Here is a 23,736-nt window from a genome sequence, read left to right as displayed (position 1 = left end):
GTTGCTGCTATAAAACACCTTGACAAGTCCAAGTGTTGGGATAAATGGTTTATTTTAGCTCATAATTCTAGGTTATAGTACACTGTAGCACGGAAGTCAAGGCAGGAGCTCAACATCCACAATAAAGAGCAGAGAAAAATGAATGGATGCATACTTACTTGTGCTGAACACTCTATATTGTATAGTCCAGATTGCCTTGCCTAGGGAATGGTGGCGTTCACAGTGGGGCTTCTCATGCTAATGTAATCAAGACACCCCCCACCCGCAAGGAACACTCACAGGCCAGCCTGATCTACATGATCCCCACTGTTGACTCTTCCCAGGTGAATCAACATTGTGTCAGGTGGACAATTGCACATGATGGCGTCATGCTTCTGCATAGAGACAGCAACAGGTGCTGTCTCTATGTGAGGATGGTAGCCTGTGTCATCCCAACATATTCCAGTCTTTGCTAAGAGTAGACAGCAATAGTTATGAACACTGGCAGAAGACAACCGCCATGTTTGGAAAAAAAATATGGAAGACATTCTTGTTATTCTATCGGCTATAATGGAAGCATGGCTCAACAACTTCTATCCCTGAATTAGAACAAAATAGAAAGCAATTAGCCTACATGACATCACAGGCTTGAATCCTTGACCCCTGACCTAAGGGAAGTTTGTTATTCAGACTTCCAGAAGAGGTATCATGTGAAAGAGAAGCTTCACACCTCTAGATGCAAACAGTGAGTCCCTTTAACGCTGCTTAGGGCTGAGGGACTAACAGTGACATACCACCTAGGAGCTCTGTAAAAGACCAATAAATTTGACTATATTAAAACACTTTTCTAGGGGGCACCAGATCAAAGGGGAAGTCAACTGACAAACCCATGGGGCAGTTTGCTACTTAAATCTCCTACAAAATGCCAACTTTTCTGAAGCTGCTGAGAATTTGAGAAGAAAAGGCTCACAAGTAAATTCAGAAGGTTGGCAAAGAGCACAGAGTTCACATAAGCACAGAGTATCAGTGTGTATAGTGTCCATCAAGGCTGCAAAGACAATCAGAGCTGTAGATGGGTGGATCTGCAATGGGTAGACTGCACAGTCCCATGCTGTGTGGGAGATTATGGTGACGCATTGGCTCTGTTTCACCCACTGACCTCACATTCACAGAAATGAAAGCAGGGTTCTTCCTGTGGTTATGTGGGATTGGTGACAGAATCTGAAATCTGGTTAGAGCAGTGGTCAGATGGGAAATAGCTTTCCTTTCCTTTCTGGCTTCCTTTTCACCTGTGGTGCACACTTGGCCTCTGGATATAGCATGGCTGCTCATCTTAGAACCAGAGAATCTGTGATTACTTACAAAGACCCTCACAAGAATAAGCTTACTGTGCTCCTCTACAGAATGGGGCATGTGGCATCAGACCCTCACCTGAGATTTCAGCTCCATGAGATCTTGAGAGGTCATAACGTATACCCAAGGTTGAAGGTTGGCTGGGCTTGAAAATCCAGTTTTCCTAAGTCTTCACCTATGCTGGGGGTGGCTTTGCATGTTGCAGGTGCCTGAGTCACCCATACTCCCATAAGCAAGCTCCTTAAACACACATCACACACTTTCTGAGCCTCAGCAACAGGCAACAGACCCCTCTGACTTTGCTGGCCTTCTAGATGGACACCACAGGACTGATGTTCTTACAAACTCGCACCAAATGTGATTGTCTGCACAAGACCTATACAATATCAAGCCAGTCAGCATCCCAGCAGGAAGGGAATAGGGGTTTGTGAGCTTCAACCCCTCACTGATGAGCTACTGATAGTTGATGACTGCTGGTGGGGGTGGGGAAGTAGTCAAATTTTTAGGGTTGTGGCCTCTGGTAGTTCCATCAAGTTCTAGTAGATGACCTAACACATATTTATACATAGGCAGCACAAAGTGGAATGAGTAGGTTATAAGAAAAGAAAAAGAAGGTACAAAGTTGAAGTGGGCATGGATTCTGTAGGAATTAGGGGGAGCAGTGGAGAGTGAATATTGTGTGCATATATGAAATTTCAAAGAGTTAACAAAAATATTATATTAAAAAGATTCAGGATATAAGCAATCCACAAGTCTCAGGAAGTTCCTGAAACTTACCAAATTCACAAGGCTGCTTCTTCCTCAATACTACATAAACAGTAAATACTGCTGGGGAAAGGAGACTATCTGACCTGGTAAGCTGTCAGAATATCATGCAGAGAGCTGCCAGGATGAGGCTTTTATGATTCATACAGGCTGGAGTGAGCTCTGCAGTCATGTAGCTGCCTTTGATTAATATCTTCTAAGTAACCCCAATAAATGCATCGGTTCACCAACTTGAACCTTGGTGGAATTGTTTATTTGGTCTGTTGATGTTCTATGTAGAGTGAGAAAACATTTGCTCATATCACCCCAGGAAAAGTCACACTACCATGTGCGACTAAAACACTAATTAATTAAAATTATTTCTGGTCACTGAAAGTAATTAGAATAGAAATCCCTAGAATTGATCCGATTTGATTTTCAGAACAACTATAAGTTTATGTGTCATTATGACAATTTTTAGGAACTAACAAAAAACAATATCAAAGATCCAATAACATAATAACTGCAGCAGATGGCACAGGGAACCAGAGTTGATCTGATCTAAGCTCCATTCCAACACAAACACCAAGGGGTCCAGGAGGCCTGGGTCCAAACCACAGCTTGATCTTTCACCAGCTGATGGGTGTGATGAGTCACATGACCCTTTAGATTCCATTTTTTCATATGAAATAGGCTGACAGCTCCAATATGTAGTTGTGATACAAACAGTAAGCTCTGCTCTCTGCATTTCACAGAGACACTATCTGAACATATACACTTGCTTTTTTTCCCCGTTTGTACAATAACAAACTTGGTCCACTGTGGCCATAGAATAGGCTGTGAAGACAAAAAAGAAAGAAAATCCTAGGGACTAACACATTGTGTCCTGGCCAAGAAGGGTGTGATTCACAGACCTTTCTGACCAGAATGCAATTTGAGAACATCAGGCATTTCAGTGAGAGCTACACACATCAGCAAACTCGATTTTGTGCCTGATTGGAAGACTAAATGGTACCGGCAAGCTGCCTAATGCAGGGACGTCATGCTGCATAACATCCCTCAGCTGGTCTCTACCGGGGCTGTCAGAGATACACCAGACTCCATCAGCAGCCCGGCTGCCAGTGCTAATGACTTTTTTTTTTTTCTTTTTTGAAGATGCCATTTCAAGGGTTAGTCTTCGAAGCTGCCTTGATTGAAATCCAGTTACCTGTTGTTACTCAAGATGGGTGGGCATTCCTTCCAGCAGCCTAGAGCATTCACGGAGTGACTCCCTAACCCCCATCTGCACTTCCTTCATCTCCAAAGAGACTTTATACATGCTGTGTCTTGTTTTCAAAACAAACCCTTGATCCATTAAGCAACAGATACCAACTCCTGGTTTCCTTTCTACAAACACCTGCAAGTCTTGGTCAGGCCCCTCTGCAGGAGTGGGGGTCAATCAATTACACATATGCCATCTGTGTTTCAAAACAGGGCACATTCTAGGAGTGTGTCTGTGTCCTCTTGGAGGGGTCTCTTGCTATTGGATGGGGCAGACATCTGATAGGAATAGAGTTGTTATGAGGTTTTTCCAAGGTGAACATAGAGTACTCAGCTCTTTAGGCATTTGGGCGGCGTGGCTGGTACCGAGAGTCACACATGGCTGATGGTGGCTGTTCTGGATGGTGTAAAAGGTACCTGTGTTTTCTCAGAGGGTCTGTGCTGGATAGTTTTATCTAACTCAACACAAGCCAGAGTCTTCTGAAAGTAGGGAACCTACTGAGAAAATGCCTCCATAAGATTGGCTGTCAGCAAGCCCATTTTCCTAGTTAGTGATTGATGGGGGAGGGCCTAGTCCATTGTGGGCAGTGCTATCCATGGGCTGGTGGTCCTGGGTTCTGTAAGAAGCCTGGATGCGTGAGCCATGGAAGCAAGACAGTAAGAAGCACCCCTCATGGCCCCTGCATCAGCTTCTGCCTCCAGGTTCCTGCCCTGCTTGAGTTCCTGTTCTGACTTCCTTCAATAATGACCAACGACGTGGAAGTGTAAGTCAAATAAACCCTTTCCTCTCCAACTTGCTTTTTGGTCATGGCGTTTTGCTGCAGCAATAGAAACTCAAACTAAGACAAGGTCCTATGTAGCAGTGCCCAGAGGCTACCAAATTCCAAAGAACAGAGAAGTTCTGTCCTTTCTCTGGGTCCAGCAAGCGCCTTACACTATCTTTGGGACGGTATACTGATCATAACCTGTACACTGCTAGCTGGACAAAGGGTGCAGGCAGCTGGCTCAAGATCAGACCCAAGTGTGGGTCCACAGCAGCAAACAGGCCCACGATGGCTCACAATCTCCTCTGTAGGGGACAGCCTGTGCAGGTGTGGTCTCCTTCCAAGAATATTGGCTCAGAAGTGCAAGAAACATCTCTTCCCCGTGCTGAGGGTTTGGCTGGCTGCGTGAGAGATTCGGGAATTCTTTTATATTTTGTATTATCTTAGTTTTGAGCCAAGAGTAATATATGATTTACCAACTAGTGACTATAGGCTTCAGACTCACAGAGAAATGTTATACAACAAAGGCAGGAGCCTGATGGCCATCAAAGCCCAGTGCCCAGCAGGGATGTTCTCTTCGACCAGCGAGCAGGAGATGAAAGAGCAGCTGTACCTTCTCCCAGACAGTGAGATGTATACACGTTCTCTCCTTATTTTTAGAGAAAGGTTCTTGACTGCTGCAGTCACTGGGGCGCTTCTTACCATGTGTCCCAACAGACACACCCGCCCTGGCTCCTGGCCTGGGAGCTGCTCTACGGATGTCCCGTGGCTATGGTGGCTCTGCTCCAGTTGCCACCCCTCAAGACCTGTGGCTGTTCCTGCTCAGGTCACACAGCATCTTGCTGAAGTTGGAGTAGGAACAGGTTGGGGAGGCTTCTGGTCCTTTTGATCGAAGTGTTTTAAAAATCACGTGAATGCTGAAGAGTATGAGGATCAGGTAGAGAAGATGGGGCCTGAGATGTGCAAGTGTGTCTTCCTGCCTTCTTTAAACTGAATCTTTTAACAAGGCCTGGCCTTTGTTGAATGCTAAAGGTAGGATCAAGGCAAAACCCATTATAGCACTGGGTATACAGGAACAGGAATTCGACCAAGAAGTTAGTGTGTGTGTGTGTGTGTGTGTGTGTGTGTGCCTCTGTGCATGCATGTTTATATGTATGGATGTAAATACATGTGTGAATGCACATCTACACATTCAATTATTTGTGTATGTATGTGGCGGTGTGCATGCATGCACACACACACACACACACACACATATATGCATCTGTAGATGTGCTCATGTATGTACCTGCATGTCTGTGTGTACCTAAGTGCATTCCGACATATACATGTGCTTGTGTTGACTTCAGTGCCTCACTTCCACACTCTGCCCAGGAAGCCTCGGTGGTTATCCTTGCCTTCATCTCTTTTCCCATCAAGTAAAAGGAAGACACCTTGGCCACTCACTCCTGGCATGGTTCAGCAGCTCATCAGAGAGAAGCCACGCCTACCTCCTTGTTCCTCCTCTGTGAGGTCATTCACCACCGTCCAGACAGTGGTAGCACTCTCACTATGTTTCATTGCACTTGACCCTTGGCTGCCTTTGTAGGGGTCTCACCATACCTTCTGTATCCCTTTGGGCCCAGGAACATCTCTCTGAGAACCAGCACAGACACCGTAATGACGTAATGCCTTTTCTTGACACCTTGTGGGTGACCAGGAACACCTACAGATAGAAACTCTTGGTCTTAGTGTGACCACTACACAGGAATCCACATTGCTGTACTTGCTGGCTGTGGGTTTACAGCCACTGTGGGCACAATGAGCGGTGCACAGTCGTGGGGTGTACAGGCACTCCTGCCTGACTTTGACTCCTTTGGGTGTATATCCAGAACTGAGTTAGCTGGATCTTCCTGCAGATCTAGCTTTAGTTTTGTGATAGATGTCGACTCCCTTGTTAATTTCCCATCAGTGGTCTACACGAGTCCTTTCCCCTGACTTCCTCAGGAGGATTTGTTATTCTACATTCTTTCTTTCTATTTGTTTGTTATGTTGTTGTTGTTATTTTTATTGTTGGAAATAATTTTATATTAAATTAAATTGAATTAAAGGAAAAATCAATATTATGTTCATATTTTATGTCGAGAACAAAAAATATTTACCCCTACTTTTATGATCAACAAAGTAATTATTTTCTTAACAAGTATAATATATTTAAGCTACACTAGCCAATTATAAACAACAAAAGTATCATTTGGACAGTATTTATTAAACTAATTATAAACCCCTAAACATAGCAATTAAGTATGCTGAGGCAACATGATCTCTCTCTCTCTCTCTCTCTCTCTCTCTCTCTCTCTCACACACACACACACACACACACACACACACACACACACACACATCCCAGCAGCTTGTTTATTAGAAGAGGACACAAGCAAACAACTCATTCCATGACAGTCTTCCTACAGTCTTCCCATCAGTGGTCTACATGAGTTTCTTAACCTCAGTGGGAATTATCAACAAGCTCTGAATAGCACATAATTGAAACATAGTAACTGGCAAGTAGATACACTGATCTTAATTTTAGCAGCACAGGCAGGTAAGATGGAATCTTAATTTTATTTTGACCTGCAGTTCCTTGACAGCTGAAGGTGTTGCACAGTTGCTCATATATTCATCAGCAATTTGTATTTCTCCTGTTGATTACGATTAAATTATTCATTCATTTTTTTATTTAAGTTTTTGAGTTCTTTATTTATTGTGGACATTAGCCCCAGATGAATAATTGACAAAGATTTCTACCAATGTCCAGATTGCATCTCACTGTTTCCTAGGCTGTCAAAAGCATTTCTGTTCGACATGATCCCATTTGCTATTGTTTTGTTCCTTTATCTTAAGGGACTAAGAGTTCAACTCAGAAAGGGGTTGTCTATCTTTTGAAGTGTTTCTTCTAACACATCAGAGTTTAGGTCTTCTATTAAGGTCACCGATGCCCCTTGGGTTGATTTATAACAGTGTGAAGGGCAGGGCTGGAGTTCCACTCTTCTCCGCGGGGCTCCATTCTCCCAGCACCATTTGCTTTGGGATCTTTGTCAAAAAGCCTGATGACTGTGTATGTGAGGCTTTCTCTATGGGTCCCCGATGCTGTCATTGGTTCACATGTATGTTGTGTGTAGTGCTGGGCTGCGTTTGTCTTTGTTTCTGTAATACGACCTGACGTTGGGTGCTTAGACACCCTCCTCACCTTGCTCTTTCTCTTTTGGACCGCTTGCTTTTGTGCTTCTGGAGAAACTTTAGGGTTAATTATTACGTTAAAAATTTCGGTCCAGTTTTGATGGGGACTGCCTTAAATCTATAGGTGTTTTTCAATAACAAGCCATTTTCTCATTCGTTACACTTATCCAGGAACATGAGGGATTATCCACATTATGATGTGGTCTTCAATTTTATTTCTTCACTGCTTTATAAATTTTCTTTATAGATGTTTTTAGGTGTATTCCTAGGCTATTTTGTCATGCCTATGAGGGGTTGTTATAAATGAATTGCTTTCCTGATATCTCTCTCATCGAATTGGTTCTTAGTGAACTGAAAGAGTATTTGATGCATCTCAGTTTACTTTGCTCATGGCTTCCCTCCGCCCTGAATATCTGATGTAAAGGTCCTCTGGAGGGGTCTTTATAATTTTTTAGGTATACAACCATCTCATCTGCTAAAAGGAATAATTTTAATCCTTCCAATCCTATTTTCAATTAATTTTTCTTGCCTCATCACTGTGGCTAGCATTTCAAGCACTATATTACCTAAGAGTGAAGACAATGTATAAATATCCCTCACGTCTGCTTCTAGAGGAAATGCTTTCAAATTTCCCCTTTCAATATAAGATATGTTACAGGCTTATGAAATATTCTCCTTTAATATATTTAATTGTGATTGTTCTATTCTGAGATTTCAAGGTGTTTATTATTGAAGGAATGTTAAATTTTGTCAAAGGCATTTTTGGAATCTATGGAGATGATTGTGTGATTTTTGTTCTTGATTTCGTTTAATACTGTGTTTATTGATGTTCATTTGTTGAACTACCCTTTCATTCCTGGAACAAGTCCAATTTGATCATGACGTATATGTTTAAAATGATCTATTTTCAATTAAAAAGTAAAAATATAAATAATAAAACTTTGAGAAATGTTCTTGCTAGTGTTTTATTAAAATGCCACATCTATATTTACAAGGATAGTGCTTGTTTTTAATGTCTTTATGTAGTTTTGAAATCGTGCTAATGGTGGCTGCATAGGGTAGGTGTGGAGTGCTGCAGCTCTTACTCTGTGTTCTTGTTTTATAACGCAGGCTGCTAGTCTGTATCTCTTCATTAGGAAACTGAGATCATGAATGCCTAGGGTGAGTGCCAAACCGGGATGATGACTCACTGGGTGATGTGCTGGCTGTGTGTGAGCATGAGGATCCGAGGCTGGATCCTCATCTAACAGCTAGGCATGATGTTACACACTTGTTACCCTGGCATAGGTCTTAGGATCTGAGACACGTGCATCACAGGGAGCTGGTGGTGGTGGTGATGGTGGTAATGGTGGTGATGTTGGTGATGGTGGTGGTGGTGGTGGTGGTGATGGTGGTGGTATGGGCCAGCTAGTCTAGTTGAGGCCATGAGCTCTAGGTCTAGTGAGAGTTCCTGTCTCACAAAAAGGTGCAGGGTGATAAAGGCAGGCATATATCTGCTGTTAACCTCTGGCTTTGTGCACGGGCGTGGACACACACACACACACACACACACACACACACACACTTATTCCTCTTATTTGGTAACATTTGTTTCCTAATACCCCCTTGCTTCTCCAGTTTTCTGGGAAGCATTATTCTTTCTATATATTCTCCTGCTGTTTTCCGTTTTCTCTGCAGTGCTCCTTTAAGTATTTTCTGCAGTGCTAGCATAGTGGTCATGAATTTCTTTAGCTTGTGTTTATTATAGAATGTCTCGGTTTTCCCTTTTATCTGAAAACTAGCTTTACTGGGTATAGACATCTAGGCTGGCAGTTAAATATTTTAGGTCTTGAAGAGAACCATCCCAAGCCCTCCTGGCTTTTACATTTTTTAAAAGAGAAAACTCTGGTGTCGATCTGACGAGTTTGCCTTTAAATGAGATCGTATGCTTTGGTTGCCTTCATCCTTAGGCTCAGAAATTTTACCTAATTACTTCTAGCCAATACCTGCCTTTGGAGACCAGCTTCTCCTCTGTTAGAGAATGCCAGTGGTGAACTGTGAGACTCACAGAGTAGAGAAGGGTTTTCACCTGTGTTCCTCTAATGTTGCTGAAATATAGAGATCTTGTTTTATTTTTGTGATCTCCCCATGGTTTGGACTGTGTCCCTGGACCAACTTATGCACCCGCACTGGGTCACTGAGAGGCTAAGGTATATGTTCCCAGAAGATACAAGACTACAGTATTTGAATTCCAGGTACACATTCTCCAGGTTCAGGCCCCCTGAGAACCCATACTCGGAATCTGAATTTTGAGTTTTTAACCACAGAATGTTAAAAACAGCCATGCATTGGTCCAATTAATTTTCAGAAAGCACTAGAACTTGATGAAGTCTCTTCATGCACAAAAACGTATTCAGGCATTCACATTCAGACATTTCAGAATTATCAGTAAATCAGTTTCTGGGCTTAGGCCAGTTTCTATGTTACTTGCTTTTAATAACCGGAGGGCGTTCCCTGTTGGTTCAGGTTGCTGCAAACTGTGGTTTCGCGTGTGAGTGTATGGGATTCACAGCACAACTCCAGGGTTTGGAGACTGGGGTTTAGTGCTCTCTGCTAGGCTTTAACTGGGGAAGCTTCAGGAGATGGTGCAGAGGCACCCCGTGTTCACGACTGAAGCATGGCCACCCCACCACCTGGTACTCAGCCAGCTTAGCCACTCTGTGTGGTGGTTAAAATAGGTCTGGCACCCACAGACTCATTTGTTTGAATGTTGGCCCATGGGGAGTGGCACTATTAGGAGGTGCAGCCTTGTTGGAGTATGTGTATCACTGCGGAGTCAGGGTTTTGAGGTCCCATACACATGCTTAATCTATGCCCAGGTGGAACCCAGTTCTCTTCTGTTGCCTTCAGATCAAGATGTAGAAACCTTGGTTCCTCCAGCACCAAGTCTGCCTGCATGCTGGCATACTTCCTGCCATGATGATAATGGACTAAATCCCCTGAATCTGTAAGTCCTAATTAAATGTTCTCCTTAACATTAAAGAGTTGCCTTGGTCATGATGTCTTTTTTAGAGTGGTAACACCCTAATTAAGACACTCTGCTAAGGTGAATGTCACTATTTAACTGGAGAGTTTCCTGTTTGGAAAATTGTGCAAAAGGAACAAGTTGAGTCACGTTGCCGTGGTGGGCTATAAAGTTCGTGAGTTGTTTTAAAGTCTTTACTTTTTTGTTTGAAGTATTTGCATTGAGCTCAGCTTCCTCTCCTCGGATGTCACCGAGTTTGTGGGATTCATGGGATCTTTGCAGCATGAGCAGGGGAACCTCAGGTCCAGGTGTCTCCCTACTTTTCCAGGGAGACAGAGATGAGATAGGCAACAGGGAGGGACCTCAGGCTCTGCCTTTCGTCTTGACTCAGTCAACTCTGATCCGAAGGGCCTTCTAAAAGATGGTGAGTTAAACATCTCATCAGTGCTACCTACAGCTGGTTAACTGGTGTTCCCCCTATGATAAATATTCATGTCTTTTGTGTTTCTGTTCTCAGTTCCCAACTAGGTTTGGGGGCTCACATTCATTCACAGAGCATTATTAGTTATCACGATCTGCAAGTTCTCATTTCCAAGGAAGCTGATTTCTTACTAAGGAAATTTACTTTATGGTTTCACGATTACAGTGAAAGTGTGCGTGCTTCCACCATGGGGTTGGTTTTAAGCTGAGCCAACTAACGGCTTCAGAGGAAACACCGAGGGATTTATATAGCCAAGTCAAGGATGTCAACTCACAGATGCATGTCACATTGATTTAGTATGAAAACATATGTATTGCAGGCACGTTGGTGCTGTGGGTTTTTTTTTTTCCGTGCACATTTTTTAATTAAATTAGATAACACCTGGTTTCAATACCAGGTGGCAAATGGAGTGGACATTGTTTATAAGCTGGACACTAGAGAAAATGGGTACTGGAAGATCCCACCTGGTCTCTCTTGGCTCAGACCTGGAAGAGTCATTCATCCATTAACGACCTTGGACAGATCCCTAGACCTTTACCCTGCCAATCTCATACTGACTTATGGGTAGCAGACACTCACTTGCTAACTCACAGGCTTGCCTGGGATGGAATGTGCTGACCTGGGGTCCCTGGAGGATATAAGGTGTTCAGAAACCCTGCTGCCACCTCTTTCAGGGAAGCACAGAAACATCAGAGCTGGTGGAATCCCCCAGACCCTAATCCACAACAGAGCATCTGCTGCTTTTCTCTCCCACAAACTGCAGTTTCCTGGAAGTCAAGGATTTGACAGCTAGTCCTAACTTCCTCTCCCTGTAGAGACGCTTTCTTAGGTCTGGAGGTCATTCTCCCCACACACAGATACTGTCCTATAGATCATTAAGCAGGTCCTCACTTTCAGGAAAGGCCTGCTCAGTTCCATCTATTTCTACCTAGAGAACAAATACTTTGCACAAATCAGGGCTTAGTTTTGAGTATTCCTATCACGGTAGCCCGCTGATGACTTGTATACACAGCCAAACCCTAGTCACAGAGGCTATTCCAGATAGAAAAATGCACGTGGCACTGGAATCTGGGTGTTCAGATGTTGCGGTTTACAAAGGGTGTCAGTCATCACTGAAATCATGTTCTGGGACGACATAAGCAAGCAAGACAGGGGCCATCTTCCCTGCACTGTGCTCCATATTGTATTCCCGCAGCTCTGCCTGCAGCTATTGCTAGTGATGTCATCCAGTCACAGTGCAACAGTGGTGGCAGAGACGGTGGCAGTGAGCCATACCTTGCCCTAAGGTCTACTTACTTTCCTATTTATTTAGTATATGTGTGCATCACAGTGGTCAAGGGACAAACTGCAGGAGTCTGTGTGCGTTTCTTCCTTTGTTTGAGAGGATGCCTTTCCATGGGGACAGAGCTGAATGCAGGAAGCACACTTCTTCTACCTATATCTACAGTTCAGGTGGTATGGCCAGCACTCACAAATACACGCAGAGGTACCCATGCCTGGTGTTCGTAGCTGAGATTAACACACAAGTGAGCCCCAGAGTCACACGAGAAAGTGGAAGTCAGTGTCAGGCAGAGAGCACTTGACACGCTAACCAGGCAAACTTGCTCATCTCAGAGGGAGGGGGAGCCTCTAGGGTATGCATTTTCTGGTCCTATCATCTTGTCTTTTACTGACAGTTTCCTTGGAAATGAGAACATGCAGTTTACAATAACTGATGGGCTCTGCGAACAAATGTGAGCTCCAAAACCTAGTTAGGACCTGAAAAGAGAAACGATACTCTCCATGTTTTATTAAAGTCTAATAAAACAAATAAATCACAAATTGGAGACCTGTAGTACCTGGCACCTTGTGGACTGAGCATATGTCACAAGAACTTGCAACTTTCTAGTAGAGGCGTTGGGCTCTTTCCTGTCTATCCTTTGCAGGAGTCTGAGGTTGAAAACAGCATCTGGCTGGTGCTCCCAAGGAGTCCTGACACATTTCTCCCTCTTGGCCTATCCCTTCTGTCATCTGTCTCCAGGGTCTGGTGTGCACATAGCCACCTGCTCCAGCCCTGGTCATAACATAACCTCTTGCAGAGCGCAGCTCTTTGTGGTCTCTCCAGAGCTCTTCAGAAGGTGAACCCAGCAGCCAGTGTCATGCCATACCCAGTGTTGTTTTGTCCTGAACTCAGTCTTCAGTGCTCCCAGGTGGAACCGTGAGATGACTTACCTACTGTGATTACAGGTGTGTAAGTAGTGTATCCATCCCCACATCGAGTCACTGACCATAGGAAATCTTCCACTCAGACCCAGCTCTGATAGCCTATCTATCTGCACAGGCTTAGTAGCTTCCAGGGACACCATGGCTTCCAGAAAGCCAGTCATCTCTGCACTGCATTTGTTGCCTTCCTGTGTCTTCCTGGGCCCTCAGCTCTAGCCTGGTTTCTGGCCATGTTGCTGGTATCTTCCTGGGCCCTCAGCTCTGGCTTGGTTTCTGGCCATGTTGCTGGTATCTTTTCTTTCCTAGCCTTGGCTATGTACCCCCTCCTTTCCTTACATGTCCTCTATTGCACTGGGCCGCCAGTCTTTGTCTTTTACATTGCCACACCCACTCCATAACTTAGGCATGAGGGAAGGTACCAAAGAGGGCCCTGAGTGGCAAAGAGAGTCCCAAGCACCATCCTGGCCAGGGTCTAGGCTTGGCAAAGTTGGAAATAGACACTTGACAGCAGAGTGCCAGTCTATGAACACCTCACCCCCTTGACCTCCAGAAGCACTCAGTATCCCTGGCTCTAAATTTTATTTTGATTTGTTTGCATGGGAACAAAAATTTAAATTGGAATTTTGGCCTGGCTATGATGGCTCATGTCTGTCATGGCAGTACTTGGGAGTTTGAGACAGAAGGATTGCTAAAAGTTTGAGGCCAGCTTGGGCTACTCAGCAAGAATCTACTGTTAAAAAAAAAGTTGAAAATTTAAACATTAAACTAAAATGGAATAATGAAAATAAGTTCCCTTGAATTACCCAATAGGACCTTTGCAGAGGCTAGCTTCTTAATCCTTTCCCATGGTAGTTGACAATATTTTGACCCATGTCACACATAGAGGAGGGACAGTTTCAGGATGCCTTCTGCAACCCTACTGGTAGTCTAGGACCCAGGAAGCTATAGAATAAAAGCACTTGGAGAATGAAGAAGTGGGGCAGGGCTGTGTGAGGAAGAAGTACGGGTGCTCAGCTGCTGAGCCAGAGGCTAAGTGGGGGGGCCCCTAAAGAGGGTAGTCATCTTCTTTACAAAAGGAAGGCACTCCACAGCACCCCACTATTTCTACTGACTCTAGAAACTGAGGGGAAGAACATTTAAAAATGTTACAAAGCTATGTGGATACTGTCCTTGTTACTATGATCTTTGTTACTCTGTTACCTGAAAATAACATCTCAAAGAAAGAATACTTTATTTTGGCTCTTAGGTCAAGTTATAGTCAATAATGGTGAGGAAGTCAAGGTAGCAGGGAGTGGGACTAGAGCAGCTGGTCATGCGGCATCCCTGATCAGGACAGAGACAGTGATACTTGTATATTGTTGCTGCACCTCCTTTCTCCACTCACACAGTCCAGGATCCCATCTTGGGAACGGTGTCACAGATTTTCCCAAGTCAATTAACCCAAGATAACATCCCAGAGCCCATCTCTAAGGTGATCCTAGATTTTGTCAATTTGACAGTTAATGCTTCCCATCACAGATACATATCTCTGCTTATAAAAGAACACGGTTACAAATGTCTGGAAGGATATTCTTGTTAGAAAAGGAAAGTATCCTTATCACTGTGGGAAGTTCTTGTACTGAGTATGGTATATTAAGATGAAGCTGTGTAAGGTCTCATTGTATGGAGAAGTCTTTTTCTCTTTTTTTCACGTGTGTTGTAGGCATCTGAAGGTGCAAGGTAGATTCTGAGAGTGATCATTGATTATGCATCCATCTTAGTCAATGAGACAGTCTTTCAAGCAAAGCCAGAGCTCGCCTCTAGCTTGTTTTGCTAGCCGGCTTGCTCTGGGAATCTTCTGTTTCTGCCTCCTGAGGTTGGATTTACAGGAATCTAACCTTACCCTCCCAGCATGTACATGGATTCTGGGTATCTAAACCCCAGTACCCATACCTAGGCAGGAAGCCCCTAACAACTGAGCCATCTACTCTGCCCTGAAATTTTCACAGTGTGTATGCTTGCCCTAGTATAGGATCTTGGTACCAGGAGGTATTATATTAATGTATTTCCAAGTTGCAATGTAAGAAAGACCTCACCCCGTGTTATGTCTCATTATGTAGGATGATTTTGGGACTCTTAGATTTCCCAACATTTTTTTTTCATTTTAGATTGCAAATAACCTACAAATTCAAACTATAAATGTTTACCTTGCTCCACATAAATTTGAGCAAATCACAAGTCCCCTACAGCTCAACATAACTTCCCAGAAAAATGAGGAAACATCACTTTTAGAACCAGAATGACCTTCTGCATGATGGGGGATGAGATTACCCATCAAGAATATTCAGGCTCAAAGTAGGTCATGCCACGGAAACACCAAACACAAAGCTGCTATGTGTAATGTTATAGGGAAATGACAAGGAGTCTGCATGTGTTCAGCACAGAAGACATGCTTTTCAAATACTCTCCAGCTGCGGTTGGTTGATTGCACACGTGAGGAAGAGCAACTATAGCACCTTATAAAACAAACCAAACCTCACAAAAATTACTGAGAGATCAGATTAATACCTGAGGGCATATTAGTTAATTTTCATATTGTCTTGGGAAAAAAATGTGTCACAAAAGCAAATTAAGGAAGAAAGGATTGATTGATTTTGGCTCACAGTTTGGAATGACAGTCCGTATGGTGGGGAAAGCATTGCAAGAGTATAAGGCAGCTGCTCACACCAAATCCCCAGTCAGGAAGCAGAGAGTTGGTGCTCAGTGCTCTCTCTCTCTATCCTTCTTCCTTTTTATTCAGTCTTGGATGCTGGAACATGGGGCAGTACAGTCTTATAGTCACACTTAGACACACATCTCCTCCAGGATCCCAGAGCCAGTCAAGCTGACAGGACAGATTAACCACCAAAGAGCATCTTCCCTAGAGATGGGTTTTCTGGGAAGAGCAAGTTTCCTCCTTCACTGTGGCCATTGGGAATGAGCCCCATTAATCCCTGTTAACAATTCTGGAGGTAAATGCTGTAGAAACCTGTATCTTCCTGAACCCTATGGCTCTCATCACAGGAGTATATGTCATACATGAGCATCAGAGAGCTCAGATGATCTCAAATGGAAGAGACACTTATTCATACAAGGATGTAATATCTGATTTCTACAAACCACCTTTACTGACATAACCCACAAGAAAATCTTAGGGTTGTTTTTTTTTTTTTTCCAGTTGATTATTCTTGCCTGAAAGCACCTCATGGCAGGTCTCTCAAGAACCCTGGGTGCAAATTATTATCATGTGCAGTGGGTATCCAGTACAACATTCCTGAGTATCCCCCCAAAGGAAATACTACAACACTGTTCACAATAGCCAAGAAATAGAAATAACCCAGGACCCATCAATAAACGAAAGAACCGATAAAGTGGGATACACATCCACAGTGGAATACTATTCAGCCTTGACAAAGACAGGACTCCTGCCATTAGTGGCCTTGTAGAATAGCCGAGAGGATCATGTAAAATAAACTAAATCAGGCAGAGAACAGTACCTTCTGACCCCACACAAATGTGTAACCTTTAAGATTGGCCTTGGGGAGTTGAGAGCAGAATGTGGCCACCAGGGGCTGGGTAGAGAGCAGGAAGATGCTGGTGGAAGACACCTCATCATCTCGACAGTAACTATAGCAACAGACTGTATATAAGATTAGCTCTTAATTTCCTCACAACGGAAAACATGCAAGTATGTGAGGTGATAGGTTAATGGTCTTGATTTAATTATCATTCAACTTAAGTGTATATTGATAGTCACATCATATGCTACAATGTACACAATTCCTAGCTTTCAATGCTCACTTAAGAAAGCAAGGAAATTAACAAGCAATGAAAAAACAAACACAGGTTTTCCTTCAGCAATAGAGATAAGTAGGGGACCTCCAGAGATACCAAGCCCCAGGCATTGCCCATCAAAGGCAGCAGGGCACCAGGTTCAGGGGTTCCCAGCTGTGGTGTCGTAGGTAGGGTTTCTGTCATTATATAGAACACCAGGACCAAAGCAACCTGTGAAGGCAGTGGCTTGTCTTAGATACCTGTGACACAGTCCAGCATGGACAGGAATTCAAAAAAGGGATGTGGAGGCGGGAACCGAAGCAGAAGCCATGGAGGAACACTGCTTACTGGCTTGCTCTCCTCACGGGTGGCTTACCCCACTTTCCTATACAACTCAGGCCCAGCTGCCCATGGGTGACAGTGCTCACAGCAATCATTTGTCATTCATCATTAATTTAAAAAAATGCACTGCTGACTTGCTTACAGACAATCTGATGGAAGCATTTTCACAAACAAACAAACAAACAAACAACCATCAAAACAACCCAAAAACCAACTGGCCAGCACAAGTGAGCTCCTATCAAGTTGACACGCAAACATATCACTTATTAAACCACAACTTTTGCATTCTGGTCTATCCCTAATATGTTCTATCACTAGCACAATAATGAAACACATCCTAACTTTTAAAAATCCCGTAGTCTCCAAAAATTTCAACACTTAAAAATCTCTCTCTAAAATATCTCTCGACTCGGAGCTCCCATAAAATCAAAACCAAGTTAAGTCAGTTCTTACTCTGAAGGGGAGAGTGAACAGTGTTGCAAACAAATCAAAGCAAAGGCAAAACCCACCATTTAAAGAGCTCAATGCTTGGCATATGGAATCCACCCAGGATCCTCTGGGCTCCCAACAGCCTGGGCAACTCTACTTCTCTAGTTCTGCAAACCACAGCACACACAGCTTGTCTCCTAGGCTCAAGCAGGCTCCATTTCACGCATGCTGTTGTCTTTGGAAGGCATTCCATGGTACTAGCCTCTCCAAATGTTTGGCCCGCCACTGTAACTGGTCTTTAACTTCCCCAGCAGCCTCTGATCTCTCTTCAGGGACGCTAACCCTGACACATGGTACCAGGTCTCAACTTCTCTCCAAGACCCTTTCAATCCTGGAGCTTCTACTGCAACTGAGGCTACTACACCCTCTCCAGTGGCCTCTCTCACCATGGGTGGCAAGTCTCAGTTGCTCTCCATGACCCCTTCATGCCTTCAAAACCAGCATTACCTGGGAAACGGACACATATTACCAAACTGGGCTACCAACATGTGGTACATCCTTGGCCACGGCTGAAGCACAGCTCTTACGTGGTGACTCAGAGGAAACACTTACCAGAAGATTTCACCTCAGCGATGCTTGCATTTTCTTAATCACACTTGATTCCTTAGCCTCAGCTGACCACTACCAATTGTCCCCAAAACCAAAGGTTTCACTTTAATGATTATGGACTCTCATTAATCACAGCCAATTCTTCAGCTCCAGCTGACCAGAATCACAGATTCTTAATCCAAAATGTTTAACAGCCTCAATAGATTTAGGGGCCTCTTACACTTCTCTCGGGAATTGTATAAGCCAGACTTCCACTAACTATACTGCTGCATTATAAGTTCCTGCAATAACCTATTGAGCTCTGAACACTCAATAGCTGTTCTAGCCTAAAGTACCAATGGCCTTCTATAACCCTTCCTAAAACATGGTCATGTCTGTCACAGCAATATCCCACAAATGTAGTACCAATTTCTGCCTGAGATTAGGTGATTGTTAGGACTGAACGCCATGACCAAAAGCAATCCGGGGAAGGAAAGGGTTAATTTGGTCTACACTTCCAAAACACAGTCCACCACAGAAGGATGTCAGGACAGGAAGTTAAAGTAGGAACCTAGACACAAGAACTGTAGAAGCCATAGAGGAAGGGCTGCTTACCGGCTTAACGAGGATGGCTTGCTCAGACTGCTATCTTATACAACCCAAGACCACCAGTCCAGCGGTAAGACTGCTTGCGGTGCGCTGGGTCCTTCCACATCAACCATTATCAGGAAGATACCTTCCAGACTCACCTGCAGACAATCTGAAGGGGGTATTTCCCCCAAAAGATGCTCATCTTCCCAAAATAACTTTGACTTCTGTCAAGTTGACAAAACCTAACCAGCACACACACGGATAGAAGCTGGGTGTGGTTAGGCGCTGGTGCTTCTGAGAGGGGCTCCCTGAGCATCTGCTTCTTCTCAGAGCCTGCCAGAGCTACACAGGCTCACCCTAAGGATGTATTCCTCCTCTTCCTCCAGACCTCCAGAGAACCCACTGGTGCTTTTCCTAAACTTATGACCCCTGCCCTTTACCCCACTTCAAACAGGCACACTGGGAGCCCCTGGAAATCAGCAGTCCCCACACCCTTCTGTTTCTTTGTCCTCAAAGCTTCCAGAACTGACTGCTCCTCCTCATTCTTATCCCCAGACAGCAGGGTGGAGCCTCAGAACAGTGAAGTTTGGCTTACCACATGGTGCAGCTATACCGTATGTGCACCTAGGAGTAGAGTAATGGAAGCACAGTGTAAGAGATATTGGCGCACTGTGTTCCTACAGTCCTGTGCCCGGCAGCCCAACCATCGAAACAGGAACATGGCCCTTGAGGGATGAGCAGAGGAACATGGTATAGTTCAGACGCCGTGGCTCTAAATATGAAATCTGACCATGTTACAACCCAGAATAACCTTGAAGGCATCGTGCTCAGTCGCTGAAAGACAAACTCAGGATGATTGCACTCATTAAAGTTCTCAGTGCAGGCAAATCCACAGAAACAGAGAATCGGATGGTGGGGCCGTTGGAAGGTCCAAAGTTTCAGTTAGGGATGAGCGGCAAGCTCTGTAGACACAAAGGGGCGTCAGTGGCTGCATCCTGTGAGTGTGCCATGCCCTCAACTCTACAATGATGATGGGAAGAACTGGTTAATCCTGCTCCATCTCTGACATCACGAAGTGCAGGCCAACCCGTGCATCACTCTCAGTATGACATCAACCCCAGCTTCAGCCCCGACATCGTCTCTGTGACTCAGGGATGAGCTAGCTCTCCACAGCCAAGGCAAGCACCAGCTCCCGGCTTTCCCGAGATCTATACCCTAGGTTAGCTAGGTTCTGTACTAAGACTGGGGTTCTTGATGTTCTGCATGCATACCTGTCCCTGGAGGCCAATGCACCAAGTCACAAGCTCCTGCTGCCGGGGAAACGGGCCCTTGGGGGGAAATTCCCACCTGTTTTGTCTGTCATGGAGGAAACATGGAATTGCTGCCACAATTGCCACTTTTGGTCTCAATGAGAAAAACTGTGTGTATCTGACGCTCTGCTGGCCGACTCTGGAGACGACGGCCACGGTGAGCTCCCAGGCTGTTGCAGACTTAGGCACCCATCCTAGCCCAAGTTTAAATTGAAAATTGAGCTGTTTCAGAATGTGGAAGGGACAGAGCTTTCTTTAAAATAAGCCTTAGCTCATGCAAAGAGGGTTCCTTGAGTATATAGTATTCCTTTATGCCAATCAGACAAGCAACATAGGCCTTATGTGTGGTGGTCTGAAGAAAACCAAGAGAAATCCCCATTGAAAGATTTGCCTAGGTTGGGTGTGGTAGCTCATGTCTGTAAATCCCAGCACTCTGGAGCTTGGGATAGGGGGAGGACTGCCGTGTGCTTGAGGCTAGCCTGGGCTATAGAATGAAACTGCCAAATAAACAAAAGGAAACAAGTTGGGGCTAACCCCATGACCTCTCTGTGTATTGTTACAGTCTGTGACTTGGTGTCATCTTCAGAGAACACCTGACCCTGAGGTTTGCAAGTAGAGTAAGCATGGAACAGAGCCCAGAGCCACACAGGGGTTCCTTGTCTGATTAACGTTTGATGTTGGGTTTACTCAACTTACTACATCTCTGGCAGTGGTGGTTGCCCCGTTGAGTATAAGAGTGACTCCCTGCCAACGGACCAACCACCCAAAGTGGTGCCAGCCTTTGTGTCAGGAGTGGCATCAAATGATAGTCCTATGTGAGACTAACCTGAGCACTTGGGGAGGGGAGGTGACACTAGTTCTCCAACAGGAGAGTTCCTGACGAACCAACTGGCATCTACCACAGCCTGCACTGTGCTGGCCCAAAACATCAACCACATCCAGGAGAGAGTGGAGCTATTGGCTTCCTTCCAGCATGGGGTCGGTGGATGGGGTTTATCTGCACATGGCTTCTGCATTCTTATGTCTCTGACCCATCAATATGAGGGTCCAGGAAGCCCTTTCCTCACAAGAGATTCAGGAGCTTTTACTGTTTTTGTAAGAACATCAGCATGACTTCTCATGTCCCACTGCTGTCACATTATGGGTGTGCTCAGCACCCCAGACCCTGCCCCCCTCTGGCATCGACTTCACCTTACCTATGTCTTCTTCTGCTGGACCCGGGAAGCTGAGGCCCGGCTGGGCCAAGTCTCCTCCTTCCTCCTCTGCAAGACACAAGAAAAGATAAGCTTACTATAGCTCTGGTGAAGTTGCTGTCATTACCCATGGCTGAGACACTTGACAGACACAGGGACACTTTTCTGTTTCTTCCCATGGCAGTGCACATGAAGAAGCTCCGTGTCTTGTAGGGACAACCTCTGAGCAGCTGCCATGTTCGCTGACAGCCCCAAGATCCCACATGCGCCCCATTCCTCTTTGAGGTCCCCTGCAGAGACTGCATGTGCAAACACATCTTAATTTCCCTGTATTACTCTGGGTGTATTTGATACCGTTAGCATCAGTATAGGCTGCTGGGATGTCCTGACCATTGTTGTCCTGAATTCCCTGGACCAGTCCAGTTCTAAGGGTCTGAGTCACCCCAAAAGAGTACCCCCGATTCCAGTGATTGCAACTGTATCCACACCCCATTCCTGCATGTTCGCTCTGCAGTGTCTGCTTTTACTTCCCATAAGTTCATTCTGGGTGGGTTTTTTCATGGGCATCAATTTCTCCTTTTGTGAGAGGCCAGCCCAGGCCCTTACGTCTTACTTGCTTTCTCTGACTGGTGCAGCAGAGGCACTGCTGTCTTAGCATGGTCATGACATATGTCATTTCAACTCTCTGCCCTGCGTGTGTGGAGACACACAATGGGAAGGCGAATGCATATGTGTTCTTATCCAACTATCCCCTGGGGACCTGGGCTGGGGATCTGGACTCTATCTCCACTTCTGCACAGCACCCCAAAGCTGCCATGCACTCACATGTGCTGCCATGCACTCACATGTGCTGCCATGCACTCACATGTGCTGAGTTCAGTGACTGAGGTAGACTTCCCTGCACCGATCTGTAGTCTGCCATGTGCAATGTTCAGCTGAACATGGAGATGCAACTCAGACGGACATGTGCCACATCGCACATATATAATTCTGGGGTGCGCGTCAAAATTACGGCATTGCATTTATGCAGAGGAATCTATACACTATGTTACCATTCTGACACACATCTATAATTTACAACTGCAACGTTAGACTTCATATTTGCGCATTCGTGGCATGACCACATCAGTGGAGAGGCTCTGAGATTGTGTAGACATCGCCCCTGGCAGTGAACATCCCTAATGATATAGTATGAACAAGATCCATGCAAGTGTATCATGACTGGGTCTACACACTCCACTACTGCTACCCCTTGAGGCAGCGCATCACCAGCTGTTGCTCCATAGGGACTTAGGAGAAGAAAGAGGCAGACTCGTCATAGAAGATGCTAAGGACCAAGCTAGAGCATCCTGGAATAAAGATGAAGTTAATTTTCATGACCTGGGCTTTCCTGACACTGAGAAACCACCTGTTGGACTCAGGTTCATGATTTCATTAAGGTAGTTTATTGCAGCTTCTTAATACCTAAGTATGTAGGCTTTCTACATACTTTATCATGTTTTCCTACTAGCAGATAGGCATGCCTATTGGGGATATGGTGGGTTCTGAGTCCACACTAAGACCCAGCACCATAGCCAGCTCTCACCAAGTAGTCTCCATAGAGACAACTGCCATCCAGTGTTACCTCAAAGACAGAAAGAACACTGCAACAGACCGGGAGTCAGCTATCATACATTCTGCCATCCTACACACACTTGTGTGCGCAACGAGATTTTATAGAAAGGATCTGAATGGGAAGTTATATTTCACTGATGGATGCTTAGCTAGCAATGATGCCGAGAAAATGCACAGAGTACAGAAAGCACAACATAGTGGTTTACTGATCACACCGCTGTGCTGGCGTCACGGCTTACAGCGCTGATGGAGGGGAACAGATGGCAGGTAGGAGAGTTTATGGTCAGCCCTGAGTTTTAGGCACAGGAGTGACTATCTGTATAATTTACCTTGACCCTTGCTCACATTACTTTTACAGGAAGTCCTGGTATGTAGGTTAACTAAGGCCCAGGTGTAAAACCAGGCAAGCACACAGAGATCTTTGTCTTCACTACCTCAGGGCTGACAGAGGCCGCCTCGCTGTGGATAGGACGCGACCCTTCCTTGCTCAGCCAGGCTTTGGATTGTCAGGCCAAGTGTTATTTCTGCCATACCCTACTCCAAGTCCCTGACCTGTACAGGCAAGTATACTGCTCTGACTGAAGGCCACAGGTGACAGGAGTGTCCCTGTCTACGGTTCCAGTGTCTGTGCAGTAGGTGTCAATAAATGGGTGAGGGGTGGAAGGAATGATGGAGACGCAGAGGAGGAAAAGGACTGCTAAATGTTAGATGACCATTCTAATTATAGTAGGGGATCCCACATCTGCCTCGCTGCAGCCTTAAAGACTCTTTCTCCCTCTTTATCTCTCTGTCTCTCTTTGTCTCTTTGTCTCTCTTCTCTCTTCTTTTCTCTCTCTCTCTCTCTCTCTCTCTCTCTCTCTCTCTCTCTCTCTCT

At 44.9% G+C, this 23,736-nt stretch overlaps 1 protein-coding gene across 3 annotated transcripts in view; it reads right to left on the bottom strand.

Moving 5' to 3' along the window:
- The window catches only part of Dlgap2 (DLG associated protein 2), a 724,183-nt gene that overhangs the window by 116,477 nt on the left and 583,970 nt on the right, over window positions 1–23,736 (bottom strand). For all 3 annotated transcript variants that reach the window (XM_021218882.1, XM_021218881.1, XM_029532253.1), the window contains one exon: window positions 21,252–21,317. In XM_021218882.1, coding sequence (XP_021074541.1) covers window positions 21,252–21,317 — 66 coding nt within the window. The remainder of the gene's footprint in view (window positions 1–21,251; window positions 21,318–23,736) is intronic.

This window comes from Mus pahari, chromosome 19 (genome assembly GCF_900095145.1).
Source record: "Mus pahari chromosome 19, PAHARI_EIJ_v1.1, whole genome shotgun sequence".
In the NCBI taxonomy this organism is placed as follows: domain Eukaryota; kingdom Metazoa; phylum Chordata; class Mammalia; order Rodentia; family Muridae; genus Mus; species Mus pahari.
Note: the sequence above shows the minus strand (reverse complement) of the source record. Positions and strands in the feature narration are given on the sequence as shown.